This window comes from Miniopterus natalensis, chromosome 13 (assembly GCF_054644295.1).
Source record: "Miniopterus natalensis isolate mMinNat1 chromosome 13, mMinNat1.hap1, whole genome shotgun sequence".
NCBI lineage: Eukaryota > Metazoa > Chordata > Mammalia > Chiroptera > Miniopteridae > Miniopterus > Miniopterus natalensis.
The window spans coordinates 32,620,974-32,644,512 of NC_142093.1; the positions used below are offsets into that span (position 1 = coordinate 32,620,974).

General features: G+C 38.5%; 1 protein-coding gene across 4 annotated transcripts in view; it reads left to right on the plus strand.

The window, feature by feature from the left end:
• The window catches only part of REL (REL proto-oncogene, NF-kB subunit), a 33,119-nt gene extending 14,778 nt beyond the window's left edge, over nucleotides 1–18,341 (plus strand). The window contains exons 5-10 of one of the 4 annotated variants that reach the window (XM_016214043.2): nucleotides 10,631–10,771; nucleotides 12,156–12,260; nucleotides 12,371–12,583; nucleotides 13,154–13,222; nucleotides 13,352–13,423; nucleotides 14,453–18,341. In XM_016214043.2, the coding sequence (XP_016069529.2) occupies nucleotides 10,631–10,771; nucleotides 12,156–12,260; nucleotides 12,371–12,583; nucleotides 13,154–13,222; nucleotides 13,352–13,423; nucleotides 14,453–15,234 (1,382 nt within the window). In that variant the 3' untranslated portion in view covers nucleotides 15,235–18,341. The remainder of the gene's footprint in view (nucleotides 1–10,630; nucleotides 10,772–12,155; nucleotides 12,261–12,370; nucleotides 12,584–13,153; nucleotides 13,223–13,351; nucleotides 13,424–14,452) is intronic. The other 3 variants (XM_016214045.2, XM_016214044.2, XM_016214046.2) reach the window with 3 other exon arrangements.
• Nucleotides 18,342–23,539: the final 5,198 nt, after the last annotated feature.

Here is a 23,539-nt window from a genome sequence, read left to right on the forward strand (position 1 = left end):
TTTTCCCCTCCATTGATCCCCTCCCCCCTCCCTCTACCCCACTACCAGGCCTTCCCCATACCAATGTCTGAGTCCATAGGTTAAGCATATAAGCATATAAGTTCTTTCAGTAGTCTCTCCCCACCCACTCCCTCATCCCGCCTTCCCTCTGAGATCCCTCAGTCTGTTCCATGCTTCTATGTCTCCGGATCTATTTTGTTCATCATTTTATTTTGTTCATTATATTCCACATATGAGTGAGATCATGTGGTACTTGTCTTTCTCTGACTGGCTTATTTCACTTAGCATAATACTCTCCAGTTCCATCCATGTTGTCCCAAAGTGTAAGAGATCCTTCTTTTTTACAGCTGTGTAGTATTCCATGGTGTAAGTGTACCACAGCTTTTTTATCCATTCATCTACTGATGGACTCTTTTTAATTAAAGTATTATTGACATAAAATATTATATTAGTTTCAGGTGTACAACATAGTGATTTGACATATATATTCCTTATAAAGTGATCACAGCAAGAAGTCTAGCAACCATCTGTCACGGTACAAAGTTATTGTTCCCGTGACTGACTTACGTTATAACTATAAGTTAGAACTTCTTAATCCCCTGCACACTTTTGCGCATCACCCACTGCCCAACCCTCTGGCACCTGTCAGTTTGTTCTCTGTATCTATAGGTCTATTTGTTTGTTCATTTGTTTAGTTTTTTTTCTTTCCACAGATAAGTGAAATGATGCAGTATTTGTCTTTCTCTGACTTATTTTACTTGGCATAATACCCTCTAGGTCCATCTGTGGTGTCACAAATAGCAAGATTTCTTTCTTTTTTTTTTTTTTATGGCTGAGTAATATTCTATTGTATATATGTACCACACCTTCATTATCTATTCATCTGTCAATGGACACCTAGGCTGCTTCCATTATTTTAAATAATGCTGCAATGAACATAGGGGTGCATGTATCTTTTTGAATTAGTGTTTTCACTTTTTTTTATAAGTTCCCAGAAGTGGAATTGCTGGGTCCTTCTTTGTCTCTTATTGTAACTTTTGTTTTAAAGTCTATTTTGTCTGGTATAAGTATTGCTACACCTGCTTTTGTGTTTGTTTCCATTTTTATGAAATATCTTTTTCCATCCCTTTACTTTCAGTCTGTGTGTCTTTTGATCTGAATGAGTCTCTTATAGACAGCTTATATAAGGGTCTTGTTTTTTTATTTATTCAGACACCCTGTGTCTTTTGAATGGAACACTTAGTCCATTTACATTTAAAGTAATTATTGATAGATTTGTGCTTATTGCCATTTTCATTGTTTTCATACTAGCTCTTTATAAGTTGTTGGTCTACTATCTTTACTATATGTTTGCCTTTACCAGTGAGATTTTTTTTCTTTCAGGTAGTTTCTTATTTCTAGCTTTGGCCTTTTTTTTTTCCACTTAAAGAATTCCCTTTAACGTTTCTTATAATGCTGGTTTAGTGGTGATGAACTCCTTTAGCTTTTGTTTGTCTAGGAATCTCTTTATCTCTCTTTCAATTCTGAAGGATAACCTTGCAGGGTATGCATGGTTGTAGGTTTTTCTCTTTCATCAGATCTATTCCCTTGAATATATCTTGCCACTCCCTCTGGCCTGCAAAGTTTCTGTTGAAAAATAAGCTCATAGTCTTATGGGCATTCCCTTATATGTATGTAGGTGTTTTTCTCTTGCTGCTTCTAAGACTTTTTCTTTAACTTTTAACATTTAAGATATGATATATCTTGATGTGGGTCTCTTTGGGTTCATCTTATGTGGGACTCTCTGCTTCTTGGATTTGGATGTCTGTTTCCTTCACCAGGTTAGGGAAGTTTTCACCCATTATTTCTTCAAGTAGGTTTCTTGTCCCTTTCTCTCTCCTTCTGGTACTCATATGATGTGAATGTTAGTATACATGACGTTGTCCCAGAGGTCCCTTATGCTATCCTCATTATTTTAAATTCTTTTTTTTCTTCATCTAGTTGGGTGATTTCCCCTATCCTGTATTCCTGATCACTGATCAATTTTTCTGCATCATCTGATCTGCTTTTGATTCTGTCTAGTGTATTTTTTTTTTTATTTCAGTTGTTATATTCTTCAGTTCTGATAGGTTCTTTTTTTTACAATTTTTATTTTTCTTGAAGTTCTCACTGAGTTTATCCACTTGTTCACAGAGTGTGATGAGCATCTTTATGACTATTACTTTGAACCCTTTATCTAGTAAACAGCTTACCTCCTTTTCATTTCATTGTTTTTCTGGAGTTTTGTCTTGTTCTTTTTTGTTTGGAACATATTCTTTTGTCTCCTCATTTTGCCTCTTTGTTTCTGTGTATTCAGCACATCAGCTACATCTCCAGGTCTTGAAAAAGTGGCCTTATTTAGAGGTTGTCCTGTGGGGCCCAGTGGTGGAACTTTCCCTTGTCACCAGAGCCAGGTACTCCAAAGGTGTTCCCTGTGTGGAACAGTGTGGCCTCCTGTTGTGGTTGCGCCACAACTGCTAAGGACACACTGGCAGGTGAGGCTGGTTCCTGGCCAGGCTGGCTATGAGGCTTTGCCACAACTGTTGCCAGCACACTGGTATGCAGTACAAGCCTTCATTGTAGCTCCCTGCAACTATTCTCGTTATAGCTCGTTCTCAACTGTTGCAGACACACTGCTGTGTGCTGGTCCCAACTAAGGCCACCCACCAGGTATAACAGAGAAGGAGCCACTTTGGAGGGGTGCCAGCCTGTGTGGGTCCTCAGGAAAACACTGGGGTGGGATGAATAGTGTTAGCAAGCCATGGCCGGTGTGATTCAGTTGGTTGGGTGTTACCCTGTGTACCGAATGGTTGCCAGTTTGATTCCCAGTCAAAACACATGCCTGGGTTGCAGGCTCCATCCCTGGTGGGGAGCGTGCAGGAGGCAGCCATTTGATGTTTCACTCTCACATCAACATTTCTCTCTCTCTCACCCTCTCTCTCTAAAAATCAGTAAACAATATATTTTTTTAAATAGAGTTAGCAAGGTTAATGGAGAGTGTCAGAAACAGCACCTGCCAGTGTCAGACCAGTTGGGTAGGAGAGTAAAGGGAAAAACAATTGGTGCCCACTAGCACCTCTGACTCAAGAGAAAGTTCCAATAAATACCTGTCCCTCCAACACACACCCTAAAATTAGTCAATGTATCACTTTCACATATGACCCAGGTGGTTTTCAAACTGCTGCCTCTGCACTGAGACTCAGAAAGAGAGCAACCTTAGTTTCCTACAGCCCTTTGGCTCTCCCAGATATAAGCCTTGTTGTTGTGTGGACAGTGCACCTGGTTTTCAAAGACAGATGTTATGGGGGCTCCTCTTCCTCTTCGAGGTTCCCCAGGCTGAGGCTCCGACCCCTCACTCTTTGAGGGGGACCTCTGCTGTTGTGATATCCCTCTCACTTGAGAGTCACTACAGAGAAAATGGGGAATAGGGTGGGTCCTCATTAGACTGAGCCCCTCCCCCTCCTACCTGTCTCAGTTTGGCTTTTTCTTTACATCCATAGTTGTCAAAAATCTGTTCTGCTAGTGTTCAGATCGTTCTAAGAGATAGCTGTTCTATGTGTAGTTGTAGTTTTGGTGTCAGTGAGAGGAGGTGAGCTCAGGATCTTCCTACTCTACCATCTTTAACTTAAAGCCAGTAGCCTTGCTCTTGAATTCTAATTTAGCTTGTGGGTGAAATGTCATTCCTTGCAGTTGGTACACTGTCCACACAATAAACGTATCTCCAGATCCTCTCAGAAATGTTCTGTTCTCTTTGAATGTAGCCTTTCTTTTGCCATTTTAACTGACAGTATACCTCTTTCTGAATGTCGAACAGGCACTGTGAAAAGGTGTTGGAGTGTATTTAACTCAAAGGCATATTAACAGTGAAACTTAAATCCCAATGTGAAAGAAGTATAGAAGTAGTACCAACTATTCAAAATAGGTTCATAGCATATTTGTGTATATGGCTAGATATTTACTGTTTAGTGGATTTTAATCACTGTATATAGTTTGACTAGATAAGTGATACCAAGTTAAATGCTAGCAACCTACACTAAAGTAGTCTCTTTTTAAAGTCTTCTGCAGCTACTTAAATATGCATAATTCAGGAATTGAATATCTATAAAATTTTCAAAGCATAGATTTCTTTGTCATATTTAAGACATCCTGTTTTGTTGGTTTGCATTTTTCCTGGATGAAAACAAAATTAAGGGGATATGATAATTTAAGGAATATGCTTCTAAACAAATACTATATTTTTATGAGCCATAAGGTCTGTATTTCTTTTCTCTGGGTCTTTGTCTTTCACACTATTCAGTATAATGTGGAAAGCAAAAGTCCCCTTCTTCCTTGTCAATCTTAACTCGCCAAAGGAGACCACTATTAAGTGTGGTATATATTTTTCTAAAATTTCTTTTATATGTGTATAGCCATATATATATACACACACACAGTATTTTTAAAATAAATGCACTCATGCTAATTTCCTATTCTAATGCTTCTTTTTCCCCCACTCAGGAATATATCTTAAATATGTTAGTACTTATAAATCTATTTTACTTCTTAACAGAGTATTCTGTTGTTTTGGTAGGTTGTAACCTGTTTATATTGACATCTATTAATGAACAGTTAGGTTATTTTCATTTTATCAAAAAAGCTTCATTGAATATATACTTTGAATTCTTTTGTGATATTTCCTTAGCATAAATTTTCAGAAATTTCTAGGTCAGGAATATGTTCACTTAAAATTTTGATTCATTGCTAAAGTAAAAGGCCAAACCTTTAAAGAGGCTATCTAAGTCTTGATGCCACATAAAACGGATAATGTTGTATAAAACAAGAAGATCATAAATAATAGCTACCATTGAGTACTTTTTATATTATCAAGGAGTAAATGTTAAGTGCTTTATGTACACTATTTTATTCAATCATTAACAGCAGTAGTGCTTCACAGAGGAGGAAACCAAAACATTGGTTATGTAAGTTTCCAAAGTTGTGTAGCAAGTGGCACAGCTTAAATTCAAATCCAGATCTCCTGACTCTAGTAGAAAGGGCATTAAAAAAGAAGATGCAGGAGTCAAGAGGCAGATGGGCCATCTGTAGAAGGTTTTGGGTTTGGGAGGGAGTTGGTGTTGTTTATTTACAAATCCAGAACCAGGCATGATGTTAATTACAGACACTCATATAGCACTTAGAATAGTTCCTAGAACATAATAAGTGCTTTATGTTAAATAAATTTAAATTATATATTATATTTTTTAAATCATTTTTTATTTTTCAATTATAGTTGACATACAATATTATATTAATTTCTGGTGTATAATCCAGTGATTAGACATTGTAATACTCATTTGGTGGTGATGAACTCCTTTAGCTTTTTCTTGTCTTGGAAACTCTTTATCTGTCCTTTGACTCTAAATGATAGCCTTCCTGGGTAGAGTAATCTTGGTTGTAGGTCCTTGTTTTCATCACTTTGAATACTTCTTGCCAGTACCTTCTGACCTGCAGTGCCTGTTGAGAAATCAGCTGACAGTCTTATGGGAGCTCCCTTGTAGATAAACTGCTTTTCTCTTGCTGCTCTTAAGATTCTGTCTTTAACCTTTGGCATTTCAATTATAATGTGTCTTGAATTATAATGGGCCTCTTTGGATTTATCTTGTTTGGGACTCTCTGAGCTTCTTGGCCTTGTATGTCTATTTCCTTCACTAGGTTAGGGAAGTTTTCTGTTATAATTTCTTCCAATAGGTTCTCAATCCCTTGCTGTCTCTCTTTTTTGGTACCCCCATGATGTGAATGTTGGTACACTTAATGTCGTCCCAGAGGCCCCTTAAACTATCCTCATGTTTTAGGTTCTTTTTTCGTTTTGCTGTTCTGATTGGATCTTTTCTGCTTTGTTATCTCCCAAATCTCTGATTTGATTCTCTGCTTTATCTACTCCACTGTTGATTCCTTGTAATGTATTCTTTATTTTAGTTAATGTATTTGTTATTTCTGACTGGTTCTCATTTAGGGCCTCAGGGAATCACCAGGGGAGGGCCAACAGTGTTAACCAGGTTGATGGAGACTCAGATATGGCTCCTACCTGTCAGCTCTGTGGGGGAAGGGCCCAGAAAAGGAACAATGGCCTCTGGGAGAAAGCTGCCCCCCCCCCCCCCAGCTCTCACCCTAATGCTGACAATTCAGTTCCTCCCCATATGTCCCTGGTGCCTTTTGAGCTGCTGCCCTAGCACTGGAGCTTAGAGCAAGTGAGTCTGAATAAGTCCATGTGCAGGCCCTTTAAGAGGAATATCTGGGACTCCAGCAGACGTTCGTCTCACTCAGCCTCAATCTTCACTGGTTTTTACAGCCAGAAGTTATGGGGACTTCTCTTCCTGGCACTGGAACCCTGGTGTGGGGCTGGGACCCCTCGTTCCTCAGTGGGGACCTCCACAGCGAAGATATCCCTCCCAATTTTTATTCAGTACACCTAGGTGTGGGACCAGCCTGCTCCTTGTCTTTTCCCCTACAATCTCAATGTGGCTTCTTTATATCCTTAGTTGTAGGACTTCTGTTTGGCTAAATTTCAGGCAGTTCTGAATGATTGTTCTGTAGTTTAGTTGTCGTTTTGATGTGGTTATGGGAGGATGAGAGTACTGTGTTTACCTACACTGCCATCTTGATCAGAATACTTTAAAAAAATCACCTTATTTTGTCTCCTCATATGCCTGGTTATTTAAAATAGAGTATCAGTCATTGTAAATGAAAAGTTGTAGAGATTTTATTCCTGGGACATTGTTATCTCCTTTCAGAAGATTTTCTTGTGGTAGGTGGTGGTCACACCAGCAATTCCAGATCACCTACAATCAGCAAATGATTTAGGATATTTGAAGCTAGGCTTTCATCCTGTGAGTTTCTGGTGTCATTCCAGTTCACCCTTACTTCTTGGGTTATAGCTCCTCCAGGTCCCCCAATCAAAGCATTAGATGTTTATCAAATTCTCCATCCTGGACAGACCCTGAACTCCTTTATTTTTCCCTTATAGTTTATTGAGAGTTTATCTCAACTTCTTATCATCCTCTTAGCTCCTGTTACAAAATTGGTAGGCTATATATGAAAAAAAACAACCGTCTTCTGAACTTACCTCTCTGGGTTTCTGTAATATTGTGATTTTATGATATTTATCCCCATTCCTGGCACTGAGCTCCTAAAAATCCCTGGAATTTGCTTAAATGATTAGACTAAAAAGGTAAAAAGAGTGCCTTGTTTCCATAACAAACCCCTTTCAAACACATCCGAGTTTATGTTAATGAGGTGGCTAGGAAAACCCCTAAGGGTGGGGGACTCTGGTTGCCAGAGGAACCAATCAATCATGTTCTTAGAGTTGGACCATTCAACCTCATCCCTTTATGTAAACTCTGGAAAGGGGAGAGGCAGGAGGTTGAGTTAATCACCAGTGTCCAATGATTTAATCAGTCATTTGTTCAAAATGAAGCCTCCATAAAAATCCTAACTGAAGGGGCTCGGATAACTTCTGCATTAGTGAATATGGGGAGGCGCTGGGAAGGAGGCATTCCCAGAAGCGTGGAAGCTCAGTGTCGCTTCTATATACCTTTCCTTAGGCATCTTTTCTGTCTGGCTGTCCCTGAGTTGTTTCCTTTTATAATAAACTGATAATCTAGTATGTAATTTGTTTTCCTGAGTTCTGTGAGCCATTCTAGCAAATTATCAAACCCAAGGAGTGGGTCATGGAACTCCCAGTTTGTAGCCAGTCAGTCAGAAGTACAGATGACACCCTGGACTTGTGATTAGTGTCTTAAGTGTGTGGGGAGGAGCAGACTTGTGGGATTGAGCTCTTGCTTGTGGGATCTGTCCAGCCCCCAGGTGGTTAGTGTCAAAATTGAGTTAAATTGTAGGACACCCCACCAATTTGATATCCTAAGAGTTGGAGAATTGCTATGTGTGAAAAAACACATAGACATCAGAAGTGTTGGTGAGTAGAGAGAAACAGGAATGTTTTTCTTACAGTTCCTTTCTTCTATACCTTAGCCCCATGGTTCTTCATGATCTTATCAGTTCTTTGATGCCTTTAGAGGATTTTTGTTTCATAGTTTGTCCACCTTTTTTAGTTCTCACGGTAGAGCTGGTCCCAATTACATATGTCACCTGCCTTTACCAAAAGTAGAACCTCCTTTGTTGATTTTTACTTTATAGTTTTTTTCAGCAACTTATGAAAATGTCTAAATGTTTGGTTAACAGGCCTTTCCTTAATTTTTCAGTTACTCACTAAGAAAATGTTTAGTATTTATTATATGTAAGCCACTGTGTTCCATGTTTAGTGAAGATGCAAAGATGCACCAGACACCCATTCTGCCTTCATGGAACTTAGCCTACTTGAGTAGAAGAGACCTTGATGGAGGATAATCATGCAAGATACACACACACACACACACACACACACACACACACACACACACACACACACACTGTGTGTAGGACAGGTATATAGGTCAAGTGCTGCACTGACTTAGAGAAGGAAGATATATTCCTTCCATTTCGAAGGATGAGGGTAGGCTGTGTAGAAAAGAGGAAGCTTTGTGCTGAGTTTTTATCTTTAAACTGAATCCTGCATTGGGTAAAAACAGGGATCAGCCATAATTCCTGCTGGTCAGTGATTTTTAACCGTGTTGTGAAGAGATGAAGGTAATTCTGATGCAGTGCTAACTGTATTCCCATATATTGAGAAAATTTGTATATGTGCTGCCGAAGCGAGCACCCTATTGAGAAAATTCTAAGTAAAATCCCACAAAAATTGACTTTTGGAGAACCAGGTAGAATTTTTTCTCTTTGATGAAATAATTATGTGCCTAAATGTTTTTAAGCTTTGGTTTATTAACCAGTTCATTTTTTTTTTTTTTTATGTGCTATTTTAAGAGATTTTAATTAAACTTTTATTTAGGTCAAATTTATATACACTTAGATCTACCCAAATATACACTTCCATGGAACACCACCACAGTCAAGATAAGGAACATTTCCACTACCACCACCACTCCAGAATTTCCTTGGTCTCCTTCCCGTCATGTCTCTCTCCCTCCTCTGGCCCCAGTCAACGATTAATTTGCTTTTTGTCACCATCAATTAATGTTTTCTAGAACTTCATATAATGGAAGCATGACTATATCTGGTTCCTTTTGCACAGAATGTTGATGAGATACATTTGTGTTGGGGTCTATATCCATAATCTGTTCTTTTGTATGTGTATGGCTGTCACAGTTTGCTTACATCACTCACATAGGCTTATTTTTAAACTTGTCAGGTGCAATTAGCAAATAATTTATTTTTTGTGTATTGATTATTCATCTTTGGAATTGCAAAACATTAATGTCTTGAATTCTAAATTGATAAGGCTATAAACTTTGATTTTGAAGGGGTAGACCTCTCATTGCCTATGTAATTGTGCCAGTAGAATTTGCTGCTGTGATACAGGTATTCATATCATGCATCACTTTTTGACCTTTTAGTTGTACAAATATGTTCTAATAGGCTCCTTCAAATGCTTAGCTTAAGAATGGTGATCATGAGATAATTTTAAATTTTGTGATAGCTACTGAGACTATGACTGTAGTTTAAATAAAAAGTCAAAATAGTTTTTATTATTATTTGTAAGACTAAAGAATTTGGATTTTAACTGTTTTCAAATTTAGTGTTTCAAATTTTAATACCTTTTTAAAAATAAACATTTTTATAAAATTTAATATGTATATTTCATGCTTTTTAAAAATATGACTTATAATTGATTGCTACAGTTTATATTCTTTGAAAAGGCAGTAAATATTTTCCTTTGGAACTGGATTTCTTTTCCAATATCAACTTAACAAACTCATTATATTTTTCCACAAAGAATGGGTTTTATATGTTTTTAGAACTATAAAATTTTCCTGCTATAGGGTTTGTTTGCCTTTTTTAAGAGACAAACCAAATTTGCACATCAAATTTCTTATGCAAACTAAGCTACCTTATCTAATATCCTAAAATATTGATCTAAATTTTAGTACATAATCCTTTGGTCACTTAATACAAAACATATGTAAAATTGTCTAATAGAGTTCAGTTTTTAAAAACCTAGGCTCTGGATTCAGTTGCCTGAGTATGAATTCTGGTACTTCTTAGCTGTGAAACTTGGGACAAGTAATTTCATTTCTTTAAAATCAATTCCTCATCTGTAAATGAGGATGATAGTCATTCTTGTACAGGTATAGGAGATAATTTACAGAGTTCTTAACACAATGACTGGATTAAATATATGCTTGTTGAATTAATGAATGCATGCCTATTCTCTGTTGTATATAACCTGCAACCATCTTTGTAAAAATTTAATATTAATGTCAGTTTGGGATTCTGATCTAAATTCCAGGCAACTGGGATAGTTACTTCCTGACATGGTCATACCTCATGAATACTGTTAGATAGTGACTACATGATGTACTATGGTAAAAGGCATTCTTGAGATTGTGTACCATTCTATTTTATTTAGTGCAGATTTGGATGCTACTTAAGTTTACTGGATATATTGGGCAGGGAGGAGAATCGAGCAGGATTTTAGTTCTGTGTGAATATTCTACATTCTTTTAAAAAAAAAAATTCTCCCATTTAGTCCCTGAAGCACAGCTCCTTGATACTGAAGATTGCGACCTCAATGTGGTGAGATTATGTTTTCAAGTTTTCCTCTATGATGACCATGGTAATTTGACGACTACTCTACCTCCTGTTGTCTCTAACCCAATTTATGACAACCGTAAGTACTTCATATTCTTGTGTTTGTAGCCCTAGCTTATTTTTTTATAGTTTAATTGTTTTTTAAGTATTTTGGTAATTAGAAAAAGTTTGTTTATTACAGGAAAAATTTCGACATTCCTGAAGTAAATAACAAGTTATTTGCCTATAGTAAATCTCTAATTTCATTCTCCAAAGATAATCACTGTCCTTAGGACCATTTTTTCTTCATATATGTACAAATACATCATCATCATCATTCACACAATATATTTTTGGCAACTTTTTAAAGAAATCCTCACTGATCATTGTTTAATTTTTCCCCCTCTCTTTGCAATGTATCTTGAATCTCTTTCCCTTTCAGGCACCTTATTCTTTTCAGTAGCTGCATATTGCCTTATATGGCTATATCGTAATTTTAGTAAATCATTGCCTTATTACAAGACATTTGGTTTGTTTCCTTCTCAGTTTTTAATTTTTGCTCTCATACTTTGTACTGCAATCAGTATCCTGCATGTGCATATCTTGTACAGGTAGGTCTTTATCATGAGTTTGCAGAAGTAGAATGTTGGCAAATGCTAGATCAAAGGATACAGATACAGTGGTGCCTCGGTTTTTGAACGTCTCCGTTGACAACCATTTTAGTTTATGAGCGCTGTAAACCCGGTAGTAAATGCTTCGGTTTTCTAACACACCTTGGAAGTCGAACACGCCACACGGCTTCCGCTGAGGGCAAGATCCTGAGGCCTAGCTGTCGGCTGTGGATCCCTCGGTTTTCAAACATTTCAGAACTCGAACGGTTTTTCAGAATGGATTACATTCAAAAACTGAGGTACCACTGTGTATATAGTTTTAAAAGATTATGAAGTTACCCCCATATTGTGTGTGTGTGTGTGTTTGGGTGTGTGTTGTACTCTTATAAATGATCACCAGTGGTTTATGACTATACCTGTTTTGCATGTAGAAGGATAGTGGGACATAGGGCTATAAAGGTAGGTCAGAGTATCCTTATGGAGAGCTTTGAATGCCAGGGAGAGTTATTGGAATATTGCCCGGTACTAGGAAGCATGAAAATTGCAATGCCCTAGGGTTGTGGTTATGATTTAAAAGGATTAATTTGGTGACAGTGTGTAGAATGGATGGGAAGAATCAATTTACAAGCAGGAAGGTTTAATTAGAGAACATGTCATTGCCTAGAAATGAAGTCACTCTAAACCAGGTTAGACAATACAGTTGAAAAGGAAAGGGACAGACATGGATGATTAATGTATTTAGTGTTCTTAATTTACTTATACATTAAACTTTTTTATCTATCCTATAAATTGTTTTCCTAAAATTCTCTCCATCAAAAAGGAATAAAATATATTATTAAGGTACAACTCCTTTAAAAAATTCTTCCTATGTAGGTGCCCCTAATACTGCAGAATTGAGGATTTGTCGTGTAAACAAGAACTGTGGAAGTGTCAGAGGAGGAGATGAAATCTTTCTACTCTGTGACAAAGTTCAGAAAGGTATTTATTTGTTTTTCATCTGTTTCATGGAATTCAGAATATATTTTAAATTAATAGCTACATTTTACTTTGTTTTCCCATTGATGGTCCTTTGCTTTCATATTCACTAGATGACATAGAAGTTCGGTTTGTGTTGAATGATTGGGAAGCAAAAGGCATCTTTTCACAAGCTGATGTACACCGTCAAGTGGCCATTGTCTTCAAGACTCCGCCGTATTGCAAAGCTATCACGGAACCGGTGACAGTAAAAATGCACCTGCGGAGACCTTCTGACCAGGAAGTTAGTGAATCTATGGATTTTAGATACCTGCCAGATGAAAAAGGTGCGACTTCTTGGCAGCAATGTTTTAAACATCTCCTAAAATTAGTCCTGCTAATAACATTTTTGTAAGAGTCCTTGAAACACAGTTGTGTGTTTTTTCGTAAATTACATTTCTTTTCCTGATCGTTGTCAGTTGATTTTTTTCAGCTGATTGATCTGTGTGCTCTTTGTATCTCTTTCTTAGGAGAGGAATCTGGAATAATTCAGGGTATCTAAACTGTTTATCCAAATTTGTTTTATAGTTGAGGGGGGTTTTGATCCTTCTTGTGTCCTTTTTATAGATAGCAAACTTGCCCGTCAGAGTCGTCTCCATTCTGGCCCTTTTCTGCCCCTATTGTATTAGTTGACATTGTTGACATACAAGTGTTAGAAGAAAACAAGACGACTATCCCACTGTTTCTCACTAAGAGAAAAATACCCTTTACCATGGCTTAGGGCACACTCCACAACGCTTAATAAATCCATGTTCTGTACGTTTATTGAAAGCATTTTCTAAATAGGCATGAAACACTATGTGTTAGAAGAAGCATGATGATTCATTCACATGCTTTCCTGGTTTCTTTCTAACCAGATACTTATGGCAATAAAGCAAAGAAACAAAAAACAACTCTGCTTTTCCAGAAACTGTGGCAGGACTGTGGTAAGAATATTTTGGATTGATTCATATTTAAATAGGTTTTGTGGGGGTTTTGCTTATTCAGTTTTGCGCATTTTAACGGATAATGTTATTTTTCAAATTACATTTAATAATGGAGAAACTTTATCACAGCAGTTAATTTTCCTGAAAGACCTAGACCTGGTCCTCTAGGATCAACTGGAGAAGGACGATTCATTAAAAAAGGTATTTTATTCCCTGTAGAATATCCCTTGTGATCAGAAAGACCACTGCTTTGCACAATATATTGGAATTCCATTCTTAGGAATAAAACTGCTTCTTTAATATTTTCTACTCCTACAAAGATATTTTCATGCTTTGAATACTGAGTGAATTGATCTTGGCTTCCAAACGTCCTATTGGAAACTGGTTTTGGGGGAGTTATTGTTTGAGAAATTACCTTTCGTTCATATGGTGATAATTTTACTAGTCACAGTGCGTCATGCAAGAAACGGTTTAGATCTGCCAGTAGCCTGTCTATATAGAATTTTGCTGGAGCGCAGCCATGCTTGTCTGATTGCGTACTGTCCACGGCTGCTTTCTTCAGCACAGCAGCGGAATCGAGCAGTTCCAACCGCGGCTGCAGAGCCTAAAGTATTTACTATCTGGCCCTGTATAGAAAAGAAGTTGCCAGCTTCTGGTTTAGATCCTTCAACCAGGGTTAATTAGAAGACTTTTCCCTGTACATTCTTAAGCCAGCGCTTTTTCCATGATTATTTGTATAGCAGTCACATAATAACGTGAATAAACACAGACGCCTTCATTTTTCTCTGACTGGGAATTTATCTTAACACATCTTAGAACGTTATGTGGACTTCAAATCATCCCTAATGAATGTGTCCTCCATTGCTCCATTTTTTCTTAAAAGTAGAGAATATGAAATGGTTTGGGGCTATTTAGAGTCCCATTAACTGAAATTCTGATATTTATCTCTCACTTTTCAAAAATACCTTTATAGGGCCTCAGGAGCTAGGTTTTCATTTGACTGGAGTGAGATTACCTATGCCAAAATAACTTAGCTAAATTATCTATAGGTATTTGTAAAACAGTAAGTGTCACAGAATTCAGTTTTGGGCTCATGTAATAATTTTAGTGCTGTTTAAATTTTTAATTTGAAATGCTACATCAGTGTCCTTGAAAATTTTCTTTATTAGTGTGATTGCACGATTTGTAGAAATAGCACTTTTTATAATTTTGCTCATTTCCCCCCTACAGAATCAAACTTGTTTTCTCATGGTACAGCTTTGACAGAAATGCCCAGGACTGCGGGAGTTTCAAGTCAAGCAGAGCCCTACTACCCGCCGTCTGTGCCCATCCCGAGCACAGTGCCGCATCACGCTGCAGCCGTGCCCCCGATGGCGCCTCCGCCTTCTTCAGGCTGGTCCTCCGTGGCCCACCCGACCTCCTGCTCAGTCAGCACCAACCCACTGAGTAGTTTTTCAACAGGGACAATTTCCTCTAACTCACAGGGTATCCCGTCATTCCTGGAAATGCCTGTTAGTGAATTGAATGCTTCTAACGCTTGCCTTTATAACAGTACTAACGACATAGGCAGAATGGAAGCTTCGTCCATGTCACCAGCTGACTTGTATGGCATCTCTGATGCCAGCATGCTGCAGAATTGCCCTGTGACTATGATAACGCCCAGTAATGACAGCATGAGGGAGACTGACGGTTCGAGACTTATGAGAATGAATATTGGAAGCCCCTCCTGTAACTCAATGTTAGACCCAAGAGACTTGAGACAGCTCCATCAGATGCCCTCTTCCAGCATGGCAGCAGGCGCCAGTTCCAGTACTGCTGCTTTCGTTTCACAGTCAGATGCATTTGAGGGATCTGACTTCGGCTGTGCAGAGAGCATGGTAAATGAGGCAGGGCCCTCAAATGGCCCTAATCCAAACAGCCATGGTTTTGTTCAAAGTCAGTATTCAGGTATTGGCACTGTGCAGAATGAGCAGTTAGGCGGCTCATATGCATTTGAGTTTTTTTCAAGTTAACTTGTAAGAGTTAAGTGATGGTTCAAGCTTTAAATCCTTTTTAATGTTTGCAACCGTTTTGATATTACCTACATAGAAGCAACATTTCCTATTTCTCCAACCATATGTAGGGGATTTCTTTGGCAGGCCACCTTGGCTCTGGAGCTTTTCAGAGAATTGGAAGAGAGGGATGAACTCATTTCCCACCTTCGGGAAGAGCTGGAAAAAGTCCAGAAGACTTTTGCTTCAAGAGTAGATAAATCCACACACATTGAACTTTAGGCTATGATGTCCTGTGGAATTCTACGTGCACCGCACATAGTTTATTTAAACTAGTACATATTTCAGCCTGTGCTCGACCACTATTTGACCATTAGAAGTGTATAATGAATCTGTGACATGTTAAATATTAAATAAAATCAATTTTTCCATTTAAAAACAAAAACAAAAAACTTTGGGTATGTAGAATACAAAGTTGGAAACTGCCAGAAAAGGAACATTCCAAAATAGACATTTTAAAGGGCTTTAGTGTTTCTTCTTTTGAAATATGTGGCCTGATGCTGTGCATAATGGGAATTCTCGCTCTAGAGGCCCACCACGCTTCCACAGAAGAGAGAGGAGAGAGCGTGAGGGCAAAGTTCCAGTTTCTCAAATACTCCTTTTTATATTTCTTTTGTAATGTATTAATGTATTCGTAGTTAAATGAATGAAATGATATTTGCTTTTAAGCAAATTTAAGGTAAAACCTGTAATGGCTATGTCATTGGAAAAATAAATTCCTTATTATTTTTGAAGCCCATGGCCAAGGTGACCCCTAAGGGGTTCTTCTGAGGCTTTCTGGAGTTTCTTAGGTTACATGTAAAACAAGATTTCTTTAACATGCTAAGTTGGGCAGAGGGCACTTTCAAGGTACGGGAGGTTCATTACTTTTTGGACTATTTAAATCCATGCCTTTAAAATTGCTTATGAGTTTAGGTTCTTAAGGGGAAGAAATTTCCTTGGACCCCTTCTCTTTCTTATGTGTCCTCCCTCACTGTGATTTCATCCAACTCCATGCTGTCAACTCTGAAATTTTACCCCTAGCTTAGACGTGTCCCCTAAACTCCAGATTTGGAGTTTACCCATGTGTATAAAGCTGCTTACTTGACATCTCTACCTAGAAATCTAATTAAAGCTCCAACTGAACATGTCCTTGATCTTCCCTCCCAAACTTCTCTTTCAGTCTCCCCCCAACTCAGTAAATGGCAATGCCATGCTTCTGGTTGCTCGGGTCCAGGTCCATGGACTCATCCTTGGTTCTTTTTTTCTTTTATCTTTCATATCCAAATCAGCAAACCTGGTAGGTCCTACCTCCAAATACATCCAAAGCTGACCACCTCTTTTGACCTTTACTAGTAACATCCTGTTCGAGGCCACCATCCCTCTTGCCTGGATTGAAGCTATACCCTCCAAAACCCCTTTTTGTATCCTTGTGCCCCTACGGTCTGTTCTCCCTTAAGTAGCCAGAATGATTATTTCCATCTCGTGCCTCCCCATCTTAAAGACCAAAGTCCTTGAGATTAGCAGGCTCGCAGTCCCGCCTACCTCACCTACTACCATTTTCCGCTCGCCATTCAGCTCCAGGCACTCTGGCTTCAGTGCTCCTCTTCAAAAGCACTGAGTACAGTCCTGCCTTAGAGTCTTTGTTCTTGGTGTCCTCTCTCCCTGGAATAGTTTCCTCTCAGATACACACAGAACTCACTTCTTTCATCCTTCAGTCTCACTCAACTGTTACCTGGTCAAACCCTTCCTTGACACAATAGTTATCAGCACTCTATGCCCCCCCTCCTTTATATCTTTCCATAGTACTTATCTAAGCATTCATTTGTTTACTATTTGTTTTCTTACACTGGACTATAAGCTCCTTGAGGGCAGAAATATTTGTTTGTTGAACACAGTTTGTAGAACAGTGTATGTCTCATATTAAGCAATCAGTAAATATTTATTGAACACTCCGAGTACTACTGATACAACTGTTTTCTGAAATAAAGAAAATAGCTTTAATTATTAGATGTTCATGATTTTTATAGTTCTGGTTAGTGTGACATTGGGTTTATATCAGAATCATATACATTCAAGACAAGGATTAATAATGGTAATCCAAATAGTTGGAAAGCAAAGTAATCCCAGTGGAAAAATGATGATAGAATTTGGGCAAAATCTTAATTGTGACAGGATTGTCATGATGCTAAGTAGCTAACTTACTAAAGACCTAGTTTATTTTATAACTAGAGTCAACCATAAATGTTGAGCATATTCCTAACTAGAAACATGTCATTTCACTAACATGGCATCCAACCAAACCATAAATTTACTGGAACAATTAAAACTAGTCAATTTGGTTAAAATAGGGAATATGTGAATCTCAGATAAATAAAAATTCTGAGTTGAGTGATACTGGGAAATGGGAAGGTGACCAAGGTAAGACTTGGGTTCAGGATATTTATGAAGCAAAAGCAAAAGATTGATTTAAAAGATTAAAGCTAAACACCATTAATGTGTCTCAGGAATTATGATTTTAAAATGAAACATTTCTGTCATATAATTTTAAAAATCATAAGCACATAACATACTTTAGTAGAACTCACCAGGAGAAAGGAAAACCTGGAGGCATAATTTCTTACCTGTTCAAAACACGGACCCAAGATATTTCCAGATAGTGGTTGATAGGTGATGCCCTTTTTAAAAAATACAGAATCCTATAATTTTGTGTTAGGTAGCATCGATCAGCTTTAACACTTAGAAAATCTAAATGGATTTTTTAGATTAAATAAGCAATTGACTTGCAGGTTTTCCTGTCTAAGCCAAAGTAAGGTACTGCTAAGTCTGTGATAAGAGATGGATTTTTCGTTTCTCATATGCCATTTACTGCTCATCAGACTGACTTTATAATTTTAAAAGAATTTTTGTCTCTAAATGTGTTTACACTTTCACCTGCTCTTGTAACACCCCACTCTTAGTTTCTGAGGAAGAGGTGACCTTATGCCTTTCTAAACTCTACTTACTTGCTGGATCCCCCTCGTTCCTCTCCCATCCCCCATCCTGTTTCTTTATCCTTACGTCAGCATTTAGTGCCTTTTTTTTTTTTTTTTTTTTGATAAACATGGTAAATGTCTTCTCTAGCTTAATGTGGAAAGGAAAAAACCTCTCCTGCTACCCTCACATCCAGACTTAACACTTTCAGTCTCCATTTCCTCACTTCCCAGTAAGTTTTTACCCTGTCATCTCTCGCTTTACCTCCTACTCTTTTCTTCAGCTATTCTGGGAAAAGTGACCTGAGACACCCTCCCTTGTTAATCCTAGTATCTTTTTATCAATCTTTTATGCTTGAACTGTCTGTAACCGCCAGTCCCATTGAGTACTCCCTCTTGGATACCCCTCCAAGGTTGCTGTGGTACATAAGATTCTTGTCTGAGGTTGATTCCCTCCCCCCTCCGCCCCCCCCCCCCCAGTCTCAACCCTGGCCCCTCAGTTGGTGCTGTTTTCCCCAGGGTGACCTTATCAGTGCCACAACTTCAGCTTTCTCACGGTATCTGGATGCCTTTATAAATTGCATTACTGTTTACCCTGCCATCTAAGATATTTAAAAGAAGCCTCTCACATTCATACTTACTCATCAAGTCCTTTTGAGTCTGCCTCCCCAAAACCTCTTGCATCCGCCCTCCATTGCTGCTGAGTTAGTGTAGGCCTTCCTTCTTTTTCCCCAACAAGAATCTCTCTTCCATCTGCTCCAGTTAAAAGGAACACCCCGCTCCCCGTTATTGTCTGTTACGTAGTTGTCCTTGAAAAAGCTTTCCCAGGCCACTGGGCCTGCGTGCCTTTCACGTACCCCTACTCTGCCTGTGTTCTTGAAGACGGCTCTGCTGTGAGACTTGGCCCTGCCTCCCCAGCCGAGGTGCAGCGGTTCACGCCCTGCTGGGGAACTCGCTGGCCACAGTCACTTAGGGCCTCTGCTGGGGAACTCGCTGGCCACAGTCACTTAGGGCCTCTGCTGGAGAACCCGCTGGCCACAGTCACTTAGGGCCCCTGCTGGGGAACTCACTGGCCTCAGTCACTTAGGGCCTCTGCTGGAGAACCCGCTGGCCACAGTCACTTAGGGCCTCTGCTGGGGAACTCGCTGGCCAGTCACTTAGGGCCTCTGCTGGGGAACTCGCTGGCCAGTCACTTAGGGCCTCTGCTGGGGAACTCGCTGGCCACAGTCACTTAAGGCCCGTCCCGTTCATGTTTGCGACTCCATCCATTAGCATAGTCCCTGGCACAGTCGGTGCTGAATCAATGGCAGCTATTCTTAGAGAGTCAGGGGTGACACTGACACAAGAGTGATTATTAAAATGTGGGCAAGGATGTGGTTCTTAAAGGGAAAGGTACTTAGCAGGAAAAGCACTGACGCCAAGGTTATCCAGCTCGGGAAATACTTTACCCTCTGCCTCCCGTGTTGTCGACTGTATTAGGTAGAAATTTTATGGTTTTAGGATTGTCTCATCTGTGGCAGGTTTAGTCTCATCCCCCCCCCCCCCCCCCCCCCGTGCATTCCCTCGGCACCTTACCGTTGCACAGACACTGGAGTAGTAATCAAATCACGTGCCACATTTTTTAATGTCTAATGTGCAATGCACCATGTTTGGTGCTGGAAATAATACAGAGGGGAATGAGAGAAAACTCTTTCTCAAAGAGGTCAGTCCTTTTCTTTTGAGGGATAACACACCTATAGTAAAGTGCGTGAAGTGGGTTAATTTTAAGTGTACAGCTTGAATATTTACATACATAGTCATTTCCAGCACCCAGAAGTTTCTTTCACTCCCATTGCCAACCTACCTACTCAAAACCCCTATTCTGAGTTCTGTCATCAGTACCTATCTTAACAGCCATTTGAAGTGGTAACTGGGCTTCTCTACTCAAAACCTTGCTTAACAGAAAAGCTGGATGTCAATCTCTAACGTAATACTTCAGAAAAACTATACTGTCCATGTTAAAGACTAGGAATTGGTGATCTAGGCTGCCTAGTAGCACTAAATAAATTGTTATGTTATAAACTGATTTATTGAGGGACTAAAGAAATGTCCATGGGATGTTTAAATAGCATGGAGAAATGGAAAGGATGGGGACTTTTTAGTCGGACATCTGGGTTTTAATCTTCAGCTCTGCCACTTAGAAGTTGTTTGATATTTAATAAATCACGCCTTCTCTGAGTCTCTCTCTTCAGATGTAGGTAGGCTGGGCATTACCTGCCTACCTACAAGGTATGTTGTAGTAAATAAAATAATGCATAAGAAACTGTATAGTGCTAATTGGATACTGTTAATAAACCATCTGTGTATGTCTTGTGGCCCTGATTAATCTCTAGTCCAAACACTCCTTCCAGTGGCAGAGTGAGAAAAATCACTATGGATTAGATTTCCATAGCAGGAATCCTGAAATCAGTTTCTCTTTAGAGTGACCAGCTGTTGCCCAGGTCTGGAGGGCCTTGCCTTGGCCGCCTTCTTCCAAAGCCATTTCCAATTGTGTAGCAAAGATAGGTCAGTTAATGACTCCAGTTCTGCAATTCTGTGACTTTTAATTTCTTAGCCCAAGTTGATTATGAATCAAGAGTAGCATGACTGTCTCCCTGAAAAAGGGTCTCATAGCTAATGAAGTGGCCACTGTAAGATTTCTTAACCTGTTTTATTTCTAGATGTTGAGTAAGAAAGGGAGCAAAATTAGGATTTTTTTTCTTTTTAATCACATATAATAGAAAATTTATAAGCCCAGGAGTGGGTAGCTCATCAGAGATGAATGTAGGGGTTGTCTGTATCCAGTTTCATGCCTTTATTTATGTAAGAATTAGTCAAATTAATATTTTAACTAATATATCTTAGCAAAATTTAGGTAAAGCACAAACTTAACATCAGTGGATAAGATCGAATCACAAAAGTAATCATATCATTTTTTTTCATGCAAACCAAAGCTTAGACCACCCCCCAAAAAAAGACCCCATCATGTTTCCATTACCCCATTAATAAACAAAATATAGATGTAATTTATAAACTATTTTTGTAAATATTTCCAATTTTTTTATCCTGAATGTCTGTGGCTCCAGAAGAAGAAAAAAAAACACCTGCTAGTAATTATCTGTTTAAAAGGAGTGGAATTTATCACACTCTAATATTAATCACCTGCTTCTACAACTTCAGTTACTATTGGACTTTCAAAAATTTAAATAATTACCAAAAAAATTCATTAAACACCTCTGTATGAACAATAATGCACAATAATTCATACAAAATGTTGGTGCTTCAACAATCGAGTTTTCAGAGATAACAGCAGGTAAATAAAATACAAATTGGTAAAAGTATCAAATACTCATCTTGCCTGTTTTCCTCCTCAAACTTTATTGTCTAATCAAACCATTACGGCTTTGTATAAAATGTAGTAAGAATTAGATGAGGTTGGAGTATTTTGGGATCCATTTGTGGAATTCAATCTCAGGAGACTTCATTGATGACACACTTGATTTTATTGGATAATTAGCTGGAAATGTGGTCACTGGTACACAGTTCAGGTAGCTTTAAGGCGAAATGGAAAGGGAACACAACAAAGTTTTTGGGTAATGGCATTCTTAAATGCATGGTTCAGACCAGAGGAATCCTTTAGAAATGATTTCTGTTTAAAAAGAATGTACTTAAAAATGCTTTTGACTATGATGAATCCATATCCCACAGAATGGCACTATTATATTTTTGACTTATAATTTTTTTAAGTTCTCAGATACTGTTCAGTTATTTAATTGTTAAGCATTCTATCAAACTGAAATTATTTTAAAACTGGAAAAAAACTCTTTTATTGTACAGAATATTGTCTTTGTAATATCTTTGTATACAGTGATTTTTTTTTTCTTGGTAATATAATAAATGGAAAAAATTCTAAAACCCTTACTAAAATTTTGTTGCTACTTGACTTTAAAAATATCAACGAGATGTTCTTTGTATTTATAGCATCTTCCTCAGAGAAAACTAGTTTGGGTTGCTTAGAAACACGAGGCATTTTAATGGAATGCTGCAGCTGAATATACTTGCATATGTAACTGTCCTTTGAAATGACAGATAATTTTACAGAGTACTGAAAAGCCTTTTTAAAAGATTTTTATTTTCTGCCTTCCTGAATTATTTCCTGCCTGTTTCTCTTCCTTCCTGAATAACTGAGGACAAAGCCGTTCGCTTATTGTGAGCAGGGCACAGGTAGGTACCTCCACAGCGGGTGAAGGTGACCCAGTGTGGGGTGGCAGTGTGCCCAGCCTGAGAGAACGTGTGGGGGGAGCGGAGGGGCGTCTCAGTGATCTGACGTAAGGGTGCCTCCATAGGGGACTATTCGTGAGGGGCCTCATCTGTTAATATATTAAAGCTAATGCGAGCCATATTTCTCACTGAGAAAGAAATGACAGATATGGAAGGGAGAGCAAACTAGATAAGGTTGGAATTGGAAGTACTGGAATAACTCATAGTTTTCAATATGTGTAAAGAAATCCATAGAGGTAAGCATGCCATGAGCGGGCTTGGGAGCAGTGACATCACAGTAGCGATGCGCATACCTAGTGCCCAGATTTTGGTTTCTAAATATCATTTTCTCCTAAAAGGAACTCGTTTCACTAGTTCCTCTTAGTGAAATAGCCCATTCCAGGGCTGGTGCAGGTGAAATACAAGAGGAGCCTGGATGTCTTTTTCTATTAAAGTAAGAACATTCTCTGAGAACGATGAGGTCATGTCAAAAGGATACAGGACTCAGCTTGGCGGGGCATCTACTCATCAAATCAGTACTTAGAAATCAAAATAAACATCAGTAACAAATTATAACCCATTGAATAAAACAGGAAGCCATGAATCCACAGGAAGGAAAACTTAATGCCAACCAATAAATGTAAAAGGAATTAGAAAATGAGTGTTTGACAGACATTGTGGTAATAATCGATTCAGGTTAGTATCTTCGATGAATGCTGAAACTAGTGAGTGGAAGCTTGATGGTCTCTCTATAAGATTTATTAATCAAAGGGGGAAAAGTGGGAGAGCTTGGCAGACACTATCTTAATGAACTGATCAAAGCCCAATCATTGGTAACAGCACAAATCAAAATTGTGTGACACTTGATACGATGCAAGAAGAAGGTACTCTCTCTTCTGTGGTATTCTTGCTAGAAAGCTACAACCTGCATCTATTCATGAAACACCAGGCAAGCCCAAATTGAGGAACAATCTACAAAATAACTGGCCTGAAATCTTCAAAGTGTTAAAGTAATGACAGTCAAGGAAAGATGCCTG